At 38.4% G+C, this 16,641-nt stretch overlaps 1 protein-coding gene and 2 long non-coding RNA genes across 3 annotated transcripts in view; 1 reads left to right on the top strand and 2 right to left on the bottom strand.

The window, feature by feature from the left end:
* ism2a (isthmin 2a) overlaps window positions 1-4,175 on the top strand; it is a 73,954-nt gene extending 69,779 nt beyond the window's left edge. The window contains exons 6-7 of the mRNA XM_042437034.1: window positions 1,059-1,127; window positions 2,964-4,175. Coding sequence (XP_042292968.1) covers window positions 1,059-1,127; window positions 2,964-3,481 — 587 coding nt within the window. The 3' untranslated portion in view covers window positions 3,482-4,175. The remainder of the gene's footprint in view (window positions 1-1,058; window positions 1,128-2,963) is intronic.
* A 1,643-nt stretch (window positions 4,176-5,818) lies between these two features.
* Window positions 5,819-7,987, bottom strand: LOC121881377. Its single transcript, XR_006091769.1, has 3 exons — window positions 7,644-7,987; window positions 7,422-7,536; window positions 5,819-6,040 (listed from the first exon to the last, which is right to left on the bottom strand). It is a non-coding gene; the product is annotated as an uncharacterized LOC121881377 (long non-coding RNA).
* A 2,113-nt stretch (window positions 7,988-10,100) lies between these two features.
* Window positions 10,101-14,911, bottom strand: LOC121881378. Its single transcript, XR_006091770.1, has 3 exons — window positions 14,834-14,911; window positions 14,580-14,662; window positions 10,101-10,429 (listed from the first exon to the last, which is right to left on the bottom strand). It is a non-coding gene; the product is annotated as an uncharacterized LOC121881378 (long non-coding RNA).
* Window positions 14,912-16,641: the final 1,730 nt, after the last annotated feature.

Genomic DNA, 16,641 nt, shown 5'->3' on the forward strand with positions numbered 1-16,641 from the left:
AATGTCCTTGAAAGTGGTATGCTATGTATCTGCCATCCCATGAGATCACATTGGCCCACACAGTCATTTAGTGCAAAAATGCATTCAAAAGTTTATCCGAAGCTTATATGAGTCTTCAGCAGTCTGTGTTAGTCATATCAAGTGGATATCTGACACATTTACAGTCTTTTTAGCGTCAAATTCCCTCTTTGTGTTTTCTCAGACAGTGTTTCCCTGTTGAGCTGTGGTGGAAGTATAGTAACAAAAAAAGGGACTTTGGCACTAAAAAGACTGTAACGTTGAAAGATATCTACTTGATTTGACTCATTTACACTGCTGAAGCTTCATATTAGCTTCAGATAAACTTTTAAATGCATTTTTGCACAGAAGGAGGACTGTGGATTTTGGCCTCCATCACTTACATTGTGAGTGCATTATGAAGACATCTTCTAATGGTCAGTATGAACAGGAGGAATGATTACAGCAAGAAAAACATGTTTCAATGTTCATTTGGACTCCTGACTGTTGTTTTAAGACAGACTTGAAAAACTGTAAACCCATCCTTTAACACATTTTTTCCTTATCCAGATATAGATCACAGGTTAATGAAAGGTGGAAATGGGGTCCTAAGGCTTCAACAGCAAAATATATTTTTTAATCCAGCACTGATGGACCCTGTGAGAAAAATAAGAACACTGCTCTTCCTTCACACCACTCACTGCTGCTCCAGCAGTGATATCACTCCTTCTTGCTCACTGCGTGCCAAATATCCAATGTCTGAGTAAAGCCATAACAAACATTTATGTGACAGGCACCAAAGCCTGAATGAGTAAAAGCCATTAATTACTTTAACAGAAAAATGAAATAAGATTTTTTACATATGTCTTGTCTGAAAGGGTTTTATTAAAGAAATTTATTAAAGAAATCAGATTTCTTCTTGACAATCATATGTCTGTGTTTTTGAGAAACATATAAGTGTAACTGTTACATTTTGTGTTCATGTGTGCATATGACTTTTGATCATTTATAATTAAACAACCTTAAGACAATCTTCTTCTTTCTTCCTCTCTGTCTTATAGACAGTGTGATGGCAGTGACAGAGCTGACACCCATCCACATGTCCAACGGCACCAACTCCCTCGAAACAAGTACGTACAGATTGTGTGTGTATACAGATCAATAGTCAACAGGTTGCTCCCCATTCTTTCGATGGGTGTTGGCCTGTATATGAAATATTCTGTTCCATTCAGTGGAGGGTTACAAACTCTATCAATCACACTGTGAGTGCCTGGTTTTGATATTTAGAATTCTCCTTTTCCAGCATGCTGAGAGCTGCTCTGCTGAGGCTGTGAAAGACACGATGAAACACTGACCCTGCCTCCCAGAAATGTTTGAATTGCTTTTTAGTTTCCATTTTATTGCTCTCCTGCCACTAAGCACCGGCCAGAGAACGTGATAGTTCTTTTCACTCTGCAAACATAACAAAGGATACAGAGGGAAAGGAGAACACGATATAGTGTCGGACATTTTCCTTCTCAACTCCACATCCACTATAGAAAGCAAATAGAGAATCGTTTTTAATTTGACCTCAGCCAAAAGCCTTTTTAAACTAGTTTTTCTTTCTAAGCCCGTCTCTCAATCACTCTTTTTATGCTTTAGAACAGCACTGTGGGTTTCAAAGAAAAAAAGCTTTTTAAAACTGGCACTCTTCTTTATGGTAATCAAAACAAGTTATATTTTAATGGGTTTCTCTTGTACATTTTGGGCTGTAAATGTTTAACTCTGCAGACTTTTTCACAGGCCTGGGATTGTTTCAAAGTATTAGGCAGCATCTTTCAGCCTGAGCAGTCAGTCAATGTAGTGTCATGTCCATTAATGTTATGGACTGAAGGGACACATGTCTAAGTTGGCCCTTCCTTGTCTTTTGTGGACAAGATAATTTTGTTTTGAGGGGCTGATTTCACCGAGGAGACAGACCAGAGGTTCAAGGCAGGCCAAGAGCAAATCTTTTGTAGCCTACACAGCTTATCTTCTCTCTCTCTACAATGACCAGGTTTGAAGGAACTCAAAACATACATAATAGCACAGATCTGTAGTAACAAGCCAGGTCCCAGTGTAGTCATTTGTAGCTATCACAAGATCTGGCATGCAGTGAAGACAAAGATATGCTGATAATATATACAAATATTTCTACTCATGAAAATAAATGTGCTTCCTTTATTAACTTTTGGTTTCTCCTCAGTGAATTTTATCTGTCAGTCTCATTAGTATACAACTTCATTTTGAGTTAAATGATCTTAGGAAAACATCTAGTTGAAATTTTTCTGACCAATATTTCTGTTGGAATTGTGATTCTTTCCTATAAAATAAATTGCAGGCCCATGTTTCTAATCTGCAAACGAGATACCTTGTACCTAGCATCATGATATTCATATATGTCTTTATATTTATTAATAACAGCTACATAGTTGGTCAGTTATGGTACTAATGACAAACTGTTGATTTTGTACAAGTGTGCCATGTGTGTATTGTTTTAATACAGAATAAAACTAAGTGAAGTCTAACAATATTTGATAAAAGAAAAACGAAAACTAATGATAATGTTGATAATTCCGTAGCTACATAAGCTAACGTTAGCTTAAAAGACTGACAGAACAGACTGCTAGGCAGCTCTGAATTCTGGAGATCCTGGAGCTTTTAAGGTGATAAGTTTAAAATTATAATACAGTCTGATGTGCTAAAATGTTAAAAAAATTATACTATTTCAGTATACTCAGTTTTTCCTCCAAAACTAATCATCATCTTGCTAGTAAAATATGGGACTGTTTGGTTGGTTTATTTTTGAAACACCAGAAGAAGAAACATCACAGTTCTGAAATCTGAAATCATTACAGAGCAGAGTTTCAAAATGTTCTGTGAAAAAATGTAACCCTTTTCAATTTTCCACACCCTCACTATACCCCCCCACCCCCGCCTTAACCCAGATGTAGACAGCTGTGAGAAGTGGTTAAGCTGCAAGAATGACTTCCTCCAGAAGTACCTGCACCAAGTGCTCACAGAGCTCCCCAGCTGCCCCTGCTCCTACCCTTCTGAGGCTGTTTACAGTGCCGTCAACATCCAGGACTCCAAACTTCGCAAGACCTACCGCTGGAGGGACGCAAGCGGACCCAAAGAACGCCTGGACATCTACAAACCCTCAGCCAGATTCTGCATCCGCTCAATGCTGTCATATGACAGCACAACATTAGCGGCGCAGCACTGCTGTTACGATGATCAGATGAGACTGATAACACGAGGGAAAGGAGCAGGGGCGCCAAATCTGATCAGTACCGAGTTCTCACCAGAACTACATTATAAGGTAGATGTTCTGCCTTGGATCCTATGCAAGGGGGACTGGAGTCGGTTTCATTTGGTAAGGCCACCTAATAATGGGCTAGACTGTGCTGATAACCCCCCCGAGCAAGTATTTCAGACAGAACTGAAAGAGGCGAGGGAGTACTGACACTGTGGGGTTGTGGAGTCACAACAAGAAGGGAGGATGATAGAGACATATATGGTGTTGGTAGTTAAAATCACCATTTCTCCTATCAGCCGTCTTCTCTGACATACTGTTCAGTCCTGCAGGAGCACGGAAAAACTGAACTGTTTTGTTAATAAAGCGTTTCTGTGGTCCATTTACCATGGGGGGACTTCTGTCAGATGATGTAAAGCTTTGTTGTTACAATCTCATGGCTCCCTGCATCAATGGACACTTGTAAACTTTTATTTAGGAAAAAGGGATGTAACTTTCAACACATCTGAAAATACGATTTGAAGACATGAGCAACCAAGACAGCTGAATCTTTTTTTATACTCATATGTAGACTGTTGGTGCACAGCAGCAAAAAAAATCGACGCTGATGTTGGGACCATTGGAAGGACAATGAAACATACCCAGTGTTGTAAAGTATGTTCTGTTTTCAGCTCATCCCTGTCCCTGTATGCTGCTGCTATTCTGCTGGGATGTGCTGAGCTGAGCTGAATGTCTCTGATGGCAGTGGCATGTGTGTGTACAGTATGTGTGTATGTGTGTGTGGTGGGAGGATGAGCTTATTTATTGGCCCCTGTAATATTTTAATCAGATCTAGTGTCCCATGAAAGGAATTCCTGTCATGCTGCTAAACAGGGAATAAAGTCAAATGGACTATTGGACTACATGTTGCCTACTTGTTCATCTTTACAAAAACTGACAGAATTATTGCCAGAGCATGTCTGGAATTTTCTTCCTGTCCACATCTGTCATGTCAGTATATTAACACAATGCATGCTACCACAGCAGGAAAACATATAGTCTGTTTTATGTTCCATAAACTGTGGAACAGTTTCAGGTAAAATTTCAGGTAAAAGTTGTCCTGTCTGAATTTACAACCATGTTGGGAAATATTGAATCATTTCCTTTGGAAAAAGACTCTTCACTTGGCTACAGTATTTGTGCCGAACTAATATGATTACATTGTACGATGTAAACATCACCCTGTTGAGATTTTGACCACTAGCAGCGCCACTGAGCAATGTTTCAAGGAACAGGTCTCCATTTTGTTTGTTATGTACATGCACAAGGATGAACGTGTTACATTTCTGCCATGGGTTTTTATGGTATTCTACTAATCAACCGTTTGTGGTTGTTAATTTTGTTTAGACAGGGAAAAATGTTATTTATTTAATAAGTCTGTTTCAGCAGCCTTTATTGAACACCACTGCCCGTAAGCCCTAGACCATAATGAGTTGTACAACACAAGTTCGACAGAATAAGTTGAGTCCATGGGCAAGTTAAATAGTTGTGGCTAGCTCAGATGTGTCTGTATCAATAGCAGCAATGAGGGGTGTATTTTTTAGGACTGATGACTCTGTGGATGACAGTGTCAGTCCATCACTTGGGTCCAGACTGAAACATCTCAACAACTGGATGGATTGCCATAAAATATTGTATTGACATTCGTTGTGATTGTGAGTGTGATGAATCCAAATGACTTTGGTGATCCTCTGACTTTTCAGCACCACCAGCAGGTCAATGCTTTCATTTATCCACTAAAATATCCTAACATCAATGAGATAGATTGGGGTGAGATTTTGACATTTTGACATTCATGGTTGGCATCTCAACAACTATTGGATGGACTGCCATGAAATGTGGTAATATTACGAATATTCACGTCCCCCTCTAGATGAATTGTAATAACTTTGATGACCCCATGACTTTTCATCTAGGTTAGAAATTTAATTTGGGATACTTTTGTTTATACACATCAGCCACAGCTGTACTTTTCAATGTTAATTAGAAAATGTTAGCATGCTAACACACTAAACTAAAATGTTGAGCATTAAAACATGTAAACATGAAAGCTGATAAACATCAGCAAGTTAGCATTGTCACTTATTAACATTTAGCTGAAAGCATACAGTGCCTAAGAACAGTCACAGAGATACTAGCGTGACTCTAGACTCTTAATCTTGTTTAAACACCAGAAATTAAAGCTAAACAATTGGGCAAATGTCTTTAAGAGTTGTAAAACTAATTATGATAATATAAATTGCCACGCTGGTAACTTTACATTGTAGCTTTTTTTGTGTGCTAGCAATTGAAACATTGTTTAACTTTAACATCACAAAGGTTTCAAGATCTACTAGTAACTACTGTAGTAGATATATCTTTGAATATGGACTGTAAACCACAGGAACATGTTTCACTGTTTCAGAGAGACAGAATAAGAAAGATATTCTATTGAGTAACACATTTAGTGAAACTGACTCGACAGGAGTGACATTAGCCCTGAGGCTATCATTAATTCCTGCTGTTTTGAGACCTTTATTCAAATCACACTCACAATCACTTTTACTTGTGCAGGTATGTCAATGACAACACCTGTATTATGTGATCTCTTTCCACATGTGAATGTTAGCCAGTGGGAATCCAGTGAGGGATTGTGTCCTGGTGACTCCTGCTGGTTGATCTGGGCTCCTGCATGGAGAGGGGTGGGGCCTGGCAGGATTTGAAACTCCATGTACTGAACAATCACAGAGTCTGAGGGGACAAAAATGTTAGCCATATTTCTGCCTCGGCCTGTCTTACAAATTCAGTTTACCAGCACCTCTAAAGCTCACTGAACAACTTAGTTTATCTTGTTTGTTTAATCTATACAGAAAACAAAGTATAAAAATGATACATTGTGGTTTCACTGGGGATTCTATGCCCCTTGTGAGAAGTGGTTAACTCTTGGCAGGAAAGTGAATAAGCACATTTCCCAAAATGTCATTTTATGCATCATGGTGCATTTTGGTGATATGACAACAGGTAAATGAAGAAGACATTCATGTTTGTAATTCTGGAAACTGATGACATTGATCCCTGATTTATTAGCTATGCATTACACAAAGTCCTTTTAAAACAGTGAATTAATGCACTTTCTAAATAGGACATCACACTTTCTCTGGTTTTCTCTGAATCTTTTGGTTTAAAAACCCTGTGACAATAGTGACAATAACCTTGAAGTCTGTGCCACCTAATATCACGTGCCAATGTTTCCCCACCCCTTTGAGTCTATTATCTGCACTCTGTCATCTCCAGTGTGTGAAGCAGCCCTCGGATCAAGGTAACCTAATAAGGTTACAGTGTTGATTTAAACTCATCCTCATCCCCTTTGGTATTAGTGCTTGTTTGCACTCGGTTGTTCAATTTCTTCCGCTGAATATCCAACCTGTGTTGAAATATTTTTCTTTCTCCCTGGTTGTTGCATTCCATCAAACGCAAACCTTGAGTGTTCTTTGACACTTGGAGAGAGGCTCTGAAAGACCGGGGTGTGAAGGGAAAGGTGAAAAGTGAGACGGTGTTGATAGAGGAAAATTAGACTGATTGCGGGTGTGTGTGTGTGTGTGTGTATGTGTGTCAGAAGGAGAAAGTTGAATTTGAAACAGAAACATGAACTTTAGTTGACAAAACTAAATGAAAATGTTCTCATATTTTCACAGTTTTATTTGACAGTAAATGGAAAATTAAATGAAATAGAAGATGGGAAGAAGAATGTGTGAGGAGGAGCCACAGGAAGTTGTCACACCTAACTTGATAGATAGACCCTTGCACCCCTCCACCCCTCCCCTTGTGTATGTGTGAGTATGGGGTACTCGACACTGGAGGGGAAACAGGGACTCTCAGTAAACATGCAGAGCTTTTGAAGTTTCCTCCTCCTCCCTCCTTCCCTCCTGCTGTTCTGAGGCCTGTTGCTCAACTATGTTGGGTTAAGACACTGACAGCGTGTTGTTTTAAGAACTTAATCCTGTTGTAGGTTATCAGGGTTTTGATTGATATTGAAGGCCTATTAGAGACAAATGAACACAGTGTGCTTTGATGGAGAATATGGTCTTTACAGGAAATTTACTCATCTGCCCACAAAACCATGGAAACATACAGTATGTTTTTTTCTTTCTTGTTCTTTGTCCATCTGTCAGTCTGTCTCATCATGAGTATGACAGGACACAGGATTTCCCTCCTGGCTGTCAATAGGTTGTCTTTGATTAACATACCTTAAATGACAAAGAAACACAAAAAACATGGTCAAATGTGACTCATACTTACATTACTACTGTCTCTCTCACATATACAGTACATGGAGGCACACACACACACTCACGTGCAGGTATATCCGCTTACAGTCTGACTTCAGAGATTCCAGTTCATCAGGGTGCCAACCACAAGAAGGCCCAGCAATACTGGAAAACATCTCTGCTTTTCCTGTTTAAAGGGTGGGTACATTACTTTTTGAGTTTTTGAGGTTTCATCAGTGCTCTGGCTCTAACCCTGGCTTTTTGCTAATGGCTGAGTGGACGTTTCCATTTGAGAAACCCAGAAAGGAATGCAGGTGGACTCGTCCTTTAAACCATACACAGATCATACAATTGTGGGAATTCTGAGAAAATTGTGGAACTAAGTTGAGTGGGAAAATTAAAGTGCAATTCCAGTGTGGGTTGAGTTTTATGAGCACTGTTCTCAGGTCATCATGTTTTTAGCCTAAAAAATCAAACTTGTGGGCTTGTTTTTCACATTGTGGTTTGAAAACATTCAGTGTGAATCAGTCCAACCTGACCAGTTACATGTTCGACCATCAGTGAGTTATGGGGGCTGTTAGATGATGACGTGATCCTTAAACCTAGCCCAGCATGTGTCAGTGTTGTGTTTAAAGACTATAATGTACAAATTAATAAGTCATGCTCTTAAATTAGTGCCAAGCTAGTGTAGGGGACCTGCAAAGACTGAATGAATTACTGCTTATTAAAACTCTTATCACATTCATTACATTTGTCCTTTGTCCCCACAAGAGTCTTTTTTTTCACAGTTATGATATAAAATCATTCAGCAGTGATGTCCAACGCTGCATTGCCTAAGCAAATTAGGTGTAAGCCTATATACAAAATCTTCAATAATATTGGAATCATGCAATTGAAATGTTGAAACTAAAATAAACATTGTTGGCTCATTTTTGAACATCATCGATGTGGTTGATATAGGCTATTTGTCATATTTTAGTCATTTCTGTTGTTGTGCACAACTTGAAGTGTTTCTTTAGGCCTATATGCTTGTGCCTTTTGCATTTGCAGAGTACATAGGTATTGTTAAACTGGGAAACGTGTGTCTGTTTGCTTATGTTTTATTTATTTGCAGCGTTTTAAGCCGTGCTAGCTTCAGAGCACTAGCAATGTCAGTCTGTCGGTCAGTTGGTCATCTGAAATATCTCAAGAACTCTTGGATGGATTACTAGCAAATTATGTGCACATATTCATTCATGGTGCCCAGAGGATGAATCCTGATGACTTTGGTCCTCTTAGTTTTCCTCTAACGCCCCCATGAGGTTGACATCTGTGTTTTTTTGCAAAAATTTCTCAATAATTTTGGATAGATCATCATAAAATTTGTTACAGACATTCATGTTACCCTCAAGATAAATTGTTATAACTTTGGTAATCTCTTAACCTTTCATATAACACCTTCATCAGGTACCTGCAAAACTAATGACATAGTTAGTCAGTTATTAGTGCTAATAAGTAAGTATTAGCATGCTATTACACTAAACTAAGATGGTGAACATGGTAAACATCATACCTGCGAAATATCAGTATTATCATTCTGAGTATGTTAGCATGCTGATGTTAGCATTTAGCTTAAAGCACAGCTGTGCCTGTGCACAGCCTCAGAGAGATCCTAGTGTAGCTGTGGAGGCTTTAGGGATTATTTACTAAGGATTTGCGACTGCTTTTTTAGGTGTTTGGTCAAATTGCATTTCTTACTTACTGTAGGACTGCAGTGAGGTTTTGCGAAGGTAAAATGGAAGAAAAGCAACACAGCTGAACATTGTTGTTCAGAGGCGCAAAAAATATGGGAAGAGGCAGCTGATTTATCACTGCTGACTGACTACTGCCAGATATGAATCAGCTGACAAAGTATTTTTGTTTACTGTGTTTTTGTTATGAACATGTCGGTTGTATAAAATGTTCCTTTCTCCTCGACTTACTGTGTCAGAGTACTGAAGTGCATGCAGGACTTTTTCTTCCTCCAGAAGAAGCTAGCTGCTGACATTCATTCTTGCACAACACGAAAAACAATCATGATACAATCTGTCACTGTAAACATGGAATCTTCACTTCTCTGTGTCATAGTTTCTATTTTATCCATATTTCACTGTGCCAAGTTGAGCATTGTCATGTCAGTGTTGCATTACATGATGCTCAGCCTCCTGTCAATCACCTGACACCCAAAAGAAGAAATGGAAATCTCCTCCAGTAAATAATCCCTTAAAATATGCTGCCACTCAAATATCTACATCAGATTCATGTCCTCTTATTTATCTTTCCTCTCCAGGTCAGCAGTTCATGTCAAACTAAGTTTATAATGCTCATGTTTGCATTTTCCAGATGAAAAAAAAACAAGCAAATGTTTAAAAATCTCATTAGCATGCATTACAGAACATTGGGAAATGTAACCTGGAGGAATATAGAGATGAAACTAATTTGAAATGAAACCGCACAGTTTAGGGTTCAGTGCCTTGCTGTTTGGCAGTGTTTAGTACCATAGATATAATACCTGCCTTCCTCCAGTGGCCAACTAACAGCTGGAATCCATCCTCTTGTTGGTGCCAGGAATCAAAACACGCAGCTTTTAATTAATACTCAGCCTTTTAACCTCAATGAGAAGCTGGCACCCTGCAGCATGACCAGCTGACTGGCAACAGTCTGTATCTTATTAGGTTGGATTGGCGATGGGGATGAAGGCAGGAGTAATGGATCCCAGTGTTAGTGCAGGTCATCTTTCAGCTGGCCCAGCTGAGTAAACCCTGGGATTTCTGCGCATTAGCAAGTCCAGGACCCAGCGGCTTGTCTGCTCAGCCTCAGGTTTCATGCAGCATCCCTGCCCTGGGCCGTCACACTGGGTGGGACAAGGAATGTAATGAATGAACAAAATGTTAGGAGACTTTTCTTTTCATAAGCGCACTAATGAGGGGAATCTAGAGAGAAGCCATTAACCCTTATTAACTTCTCTCATTAAAAAATGCAACAGTTTTTTGTCACTTTACTACAAATCACATATATGTTAACATATTGTAAGTGTGAACCATTTGTCAAAGCAGCATGCTTTGTCAATGCTGTTAGTCTGTCCTTCCAAGCAGTCATTGGTTTTCATTCATTTTACCTTTCTTGAGTTAGTTAATCTATCACAATAAACAAGTCCTACAAATTAGAAGAGAAAATATGTCTTCTTATCAGAAGAACAACATCATTTGTCAGTGCCTTTCAAAAATCTTTGAAAAAATGAATCCATTTTAGGATTTGACAAAGCGGTGGTGAGGGTTTGTTTAGGTTTAGGCACAAATCCACTTGGTTACAGAGTTAGGGAAAGATCATGGTTTGTTCTTTGAAGTACTGTACGTGAGTAATGTTAGAAAGACATTGTGGTTTGGGTTAAAATGCCTAATTTGTTAAGGGATATGAGTCATGGTTGCATGAACGTTGTTTGAAACGCCTGATTCTGTTTTTTTTGGGAGGACAGTGTCATCACAATAATCATCGTTTCTGCTTCTAATGTTGTCAGAAGTTACTGTTACAATTGTATCAAACATGCATAAAAAACTTCTTTAAATCTATCAAAAGTGCAATACTGTATAAAGATGAAATTTCAACCAGGGTGTCCAGTTTGGAGGGTCATCAGAGGCTAGGACATTTCTGGGAAGTGTACAGCAGCAGCAACAATTTGTTCATTTGTCTCAGCTCTTGCAAGTTAAAAAAAGTAATTGGCACAAAGCTACAGAGTACACGAGACAAGGTATTGTACCAGAAATGTGCGCCTGCACGTTTTTAAAGGGCCAACACAGTACCTGAGCAGATGACGTAGGCTGGAATTTTTTCTCTCTGCAGCAACACCTTGGCTGCAGCAGTCCAGTGGCTAAATTGAACTGCATGAAGAAGCTGTTTTTTCAGTTAAATTGTCAGTCTGAACGTGGCTTGAAGGTGAAGAATTTTTGTCTTGAATTATTTGCACAAATTTGACCTCTGAACAAAATGTTTTAGTGTACAGATGTTAGCTGTAGCTGTAAGCTCTAGCTAGCAATGTGCTCATCAACTGTGTCAGCTCAGAATTTATTTGACTGATGTCATCAGGAACTCCAGTTCTGTCATTTCCCTCTAGGCTCTCTCCTTTTTCCTGTTGTGTATGAACACTTTAGTTTCATTAAAGCTCCAGGATAAGCGCGATTTCTTTTACTCGAGTTGTAAAATTTTGAACTCAATTTGTACCGCAGTTTAATTTTCACCTGCCTGTGCCCAGATATGTCTTTTGCATTGACTTTGTAAGCAATCGTCAGCAGCAACGTCTAAAACTGAAATTGAATTGGTTTCTTGTTCTTTACAGCCTAGGTATCTGCCACAGTCTACATCATTTTCTTAGCTTGATAGGTTGCTAACTGGCTCTTGCCAGTCCATAAGCAGAGATCTGGATCTAATTCTGAGGCTGAAGTTGGCTTCTAATTCAGGAGTTAGAGAAACTTAGATAAACCACCTGCAATTGTCTAACAGGTACAAGCCTACGCCCTGATTGAGATTTATGAAACCTTTAGAGGTAATTAACTGTTTAAACAAATTTCAAACATGATTTAAAATAGTCAGATTAGATTAACGCAGTTTAGCAAGTCTAACCACAGCAATTTGTTATACAGTATGTGAAATCATCCTTTTTTATATTCATAAATGGATTAAAGGTTTACCCTGATATTGTGAACTGGAATCTGTGAATCACGTTCAGCCTTCAGTTCTAATTGTAATACTTGTTATTGCAAACTTTTACTTATATGCTTTTTTTTTGCTAATGTTAGTACGCTCAAATTGTGCAAGTGCAGAATGACAGAAAGAAGTTAGTTTGTGCATTGTGCATGTAGAGACATGAAGAGTCTAGGTGAGTACTTCCAGGCTGTTCTGAGGTAGTGTAGAGGGGGGAGCCGCTGTAGGCCAGCGCTCAGGGGCAACAGCTAGGAATTTTTCTTTTCACTTGCCCAGTAGTGAGTGTGAGTAATCCAATCTGTGCACGAAGAGCGATATAAAACCAAAGCAAAGCATATAAAAGAGCAAAGCATATAAATTAGACAAACAAAAGTTAGTTTCTCTGATACCAGAGGTGCATAAAAAAACATCTGTTTTAGAGTTCACTTGGTTGCACGGGATAGCATTCTCCATTACACCGCTGGCACCGCATTTCATTGCCAATTTAGCCTTGGCATTAACTTCAGTGCTGTTTCTCAGTTACAAGCTTTGTAAATGTTTACCTTTTAAACTTTAAATCCTGCAACACAGGATTTAGTTTTCTAAGAAACATTTGTTGGTTTTTTTAGGGAATTTTACTGTGAGGCCCCTTTTATAAAACCCATAAAACATAAAATGTGATATATATACAGAAATATGTTGCACAGTCATGTCTAGAAATATTTTTTTCATTTATTAATTTCAATGGATAGTTAATTATGTTGTATTGTAAGTAATATATGCCTTAATTTGTTTTAGGAATGGTTTGTATATTAATTTTGAACATAATTGTGGGTCTATGACACAAAAGATGCACTGATGAAACTGTAACAGAAGTTGACAAATCCTTACTATTTTAAAGTTTATTCTCTGATACTGATGGGTAATATGTCTCTCTTTGGCATCATTTCATTTTAAATTATTTTGATCAGAGATGTGTCTCTGAAGGTGTAAAGAAATGATCTGAAAATCCAAGCTTTTGCATTTGACACCATAAAAAAGTTGACAGTTCATGGAGTTGGGGATGAGATGATACTATAAGGATGGTACAGTGTAAGTCAGTTAAGGAAGGACAGCCAGTTAGCTTCACCATGTTCAGTCAATCAAAACAATCATGGAACAATGAATGTTACATATTGTGAACTCTCTCAATAGGAAAAAGTGGGAAGAGCATGTCAGTTGCCCTGGTTGCTGTGTGAAATGGTTGGTCCTCTAGAGCGTCAAATGTTTAGATCCGCTCGGGCAGGCGCTGTATAATCTGGGCTGATTGATAATGGTTCATCTGGACTGAATCATGAGTGTACTTTTTCCAATCTCTACATGCATTTGAATTGAAGTAAGTGGAAGATTAATGTGTAACATCACAACACCTGAAGCCTGAGAGGAAATGTCGAGATTTTGGGTAACTGAGTTGACTCTTAGTTGAGTTCAGCTATCACTATACTCAAAAACCTAGAACATAAGTTGTGTTCATAGAAAGAATAAATACAGCAAATCTTCAAGATATGAGTGAAGGGATCTTCTGTTAATGTCACAGGATATTTCTTGTGTGAACACAGGATGGAATGGAAGGAAAATCTTTCTTAAAGAGAATAACAGCATATGAGGAGGACAAATGCACTACAACAAGGAAATTCTTGTTTAAATAGAGATAAACTGTTAAATACATAAATAAGGTTGTGCATCATAAATTGAAAAAATAAAAAACAAAACCACCTGGAAACTATATTCGTGTTTAACAATTTTGGATGTTACCTCACTAACTTTTGAATGGCTGTATTTAATGTATTTGTTTTATAATTAAAATAGACATAGTTTTACCACTTAGGCAAAATAAGCTGCAGTGGTGGCATCTGTATGTGGGTATTTGTGGAATTTTTTGCGATGAGCGTTACACACTAAGAGTTTGGATTGGGTTGTAGCCCATCTAACTATCTAATTAAATTTGATTATTAGTTTTAGATGACCTCATAATTATCACATGCAGTCCCAGGCCTGAGGTTGAGAAAACATTATTTCCAAACTGTCTTCAGTCTGTTGTCAGTTTTATATGAAGCACAATATTGTTCACCCCTACAACAACATAACCACCCTCCAGAGCAGAGCTGTTTTAAAGAACGCACTACATCAACGTACAGGCCCTCTGTCAAATAAACACAGCAGAGGTGACATCCACCTCTGGGGTTCAAAAACAGAGGATAACCACGGTGTCATTGTTTTACACCTCTGATGTTGACATCAAAGTCTGCAGCAGGGAGGACGTGGGTTTAGGTTCAAGATAACGATACCTGGACAGGCATCTGTTTGAACTGAAAACAAGGCATTGTGGGAACACAAGCAGGGGCGGGGTTTGAGGCATTTGCTTTGCTTCCTGCCGGGAGATACAAAGAAAACACAGTGGTGAGAGTTGGTCAACGGGGTTAAGTAACAAAAGATCTGCTCATAAAAACAAAAAAACAAAGAAAGGCAGAAGAAAGCAGCTTAACGGATGTTTGTGTGCTCTGATATAGATGAACTTCTGCTGTGTTGATGTTGGAGTCACCTGTGTAGGCTCACAACACGGGCACAAGATCAGTGACTTAGTTTTAGAGCCGTTTTGTTGATCAAAATAGGATCATAGTCATCTCACATACATGGAAACTCAGACACCTCAATTACCACAGAGGACTCCCTGAAAATCACAAAAATTAAATTAATTTAGTTCTTTCATCTGTAAACATGTCCATCCATTAGCTGTACAGCTTATCATTTAGAGGGTCACACGGGTGCTGGAGCCAATCCCAGTTGATATTGGACAAGAGAAAGGGTACACCATGGACAGGTCACCAACCAATCACAGGACTGACACATAGAGAGAAACAACCATTCACACTCACATTCACACCTACGGGCAATTTAGATTCAGTTAACCTAAACTGCGTGTTTTTGGTCTGTGGGAGGAAGCCTGAGCACTGACAGGAAACCCAGGCAGGAATGCCCCTAATTTGAATGTCAAAATGGTGAAATATTATTAATCATGTGTGACCAAAGATTATTCAAACCCACTAAAGTTAGTTTTAATTCTAGTAAAGATCCAAAAGATACCAATTATATCAGAATGAATTTTGGAAAATGGGTCAAAAATTATGCAAAATACATCTAAATGTTTCAATTTTCAGTGGAACAGCCATAAGAAAACATGCAACATCATGTAGCGTCAAAGAGTATTTATGTGATACTTTCAGACAGTGAGCTAAATTACCCAAAAGCAAAAACTGAATAGGTCCAATTAACATAATCCAGTCCATATGCAAAGTAAAAGCTCTAATTTATCCAAAGAACAAAACGAGAGTCCTGAAACAGTCCTTTAAATCACTAAACAAACAAATGATTCAATAAATAAATAGAAACACACAACTGCAGTCTCACCTTTAGTCAGCAGATCATTTCAGAAAAGGTCCTAACATTTTTAAACTTTTTGAAGGAACTTGTGCACGGTTAACATTTTTGGAAATACATCTATTCTTTTTTTTGGTGTTGTTAAAAGTGATAGAAGATTGATATAACTCACATGGCTGTGTGTTAAGTATGAAGTTGCAGATGAGACGTGTTTAGCTTAGCTTAGCATAAAGACTGGAAGCAGGAGGAAACAGCTAGCCTGGCTCTGTACAAAGTAAAAAAGAAAACAACTCTTAAACTCACTAATTAACATATTGTATCTGTCTTGTCTGCTAAATACACAAATAGAAATGTATAAAAGACAATATGTGGTTTGATGAGTTAGCTGTTGCACCTTCTTGGCTAAAACTGCAGCATTGTCTTTTTGTCAGTGAGGTTGCCAGGTCTGCTACCATTGTGTCTGTAAACCAAAGTTTCAATTTCACATTTCTGTTTGAGTATTTATTAAACAAATGAGACTTGTAAGCATGTTCATAAGTGAGCTTTAGAGGTGTTAGTAGGTGTGTATTTGAAATTTGGACAGAGCCATGCTAGCTGTTTTCCCCTGCTTCCAGTCTTTATGCTAAGCTCAGTAATTTCAGTAATATTTCTTATATCATGACGGCATATAGTCTTTTTAATCAACTTGGTTTGAGTGGGTGAGTGTAGGTCCACTCAGTTTTGGAAGTACAGTGAACATACACTCTGATCATTGTATATTTCACACAATGATCGGAGTGTAAATTGTACAAAGTAGACCTTGGGTTTAACTAGACAGCAGATGTGTGTGTGTGATATTCAGCCATTCAAATGTAAGATAATACACTTCTGAATGAGTTGAAAGGTCACTTACTATAAGTTCTAGTGTATTTCACATTGATTTATTGTCACTGGTCTGCCTCTGAAACCTCCAATGTTGCCTTAACAGGACTT

Source organism: Thunnus maccoyii, chromosome 16, assembly GCF_910596095.1.
Source record: "Thunnus maccoyii chromosome 16, fThuMac1.1, whole genome shotgun sequence".
Classification (NCBI taxonomy): Eukaryota; Metazoa; Chordata; class Actinopteri; order Scombriformes; family Scombridae; genus Thunnus; species Thunnus maccoyii.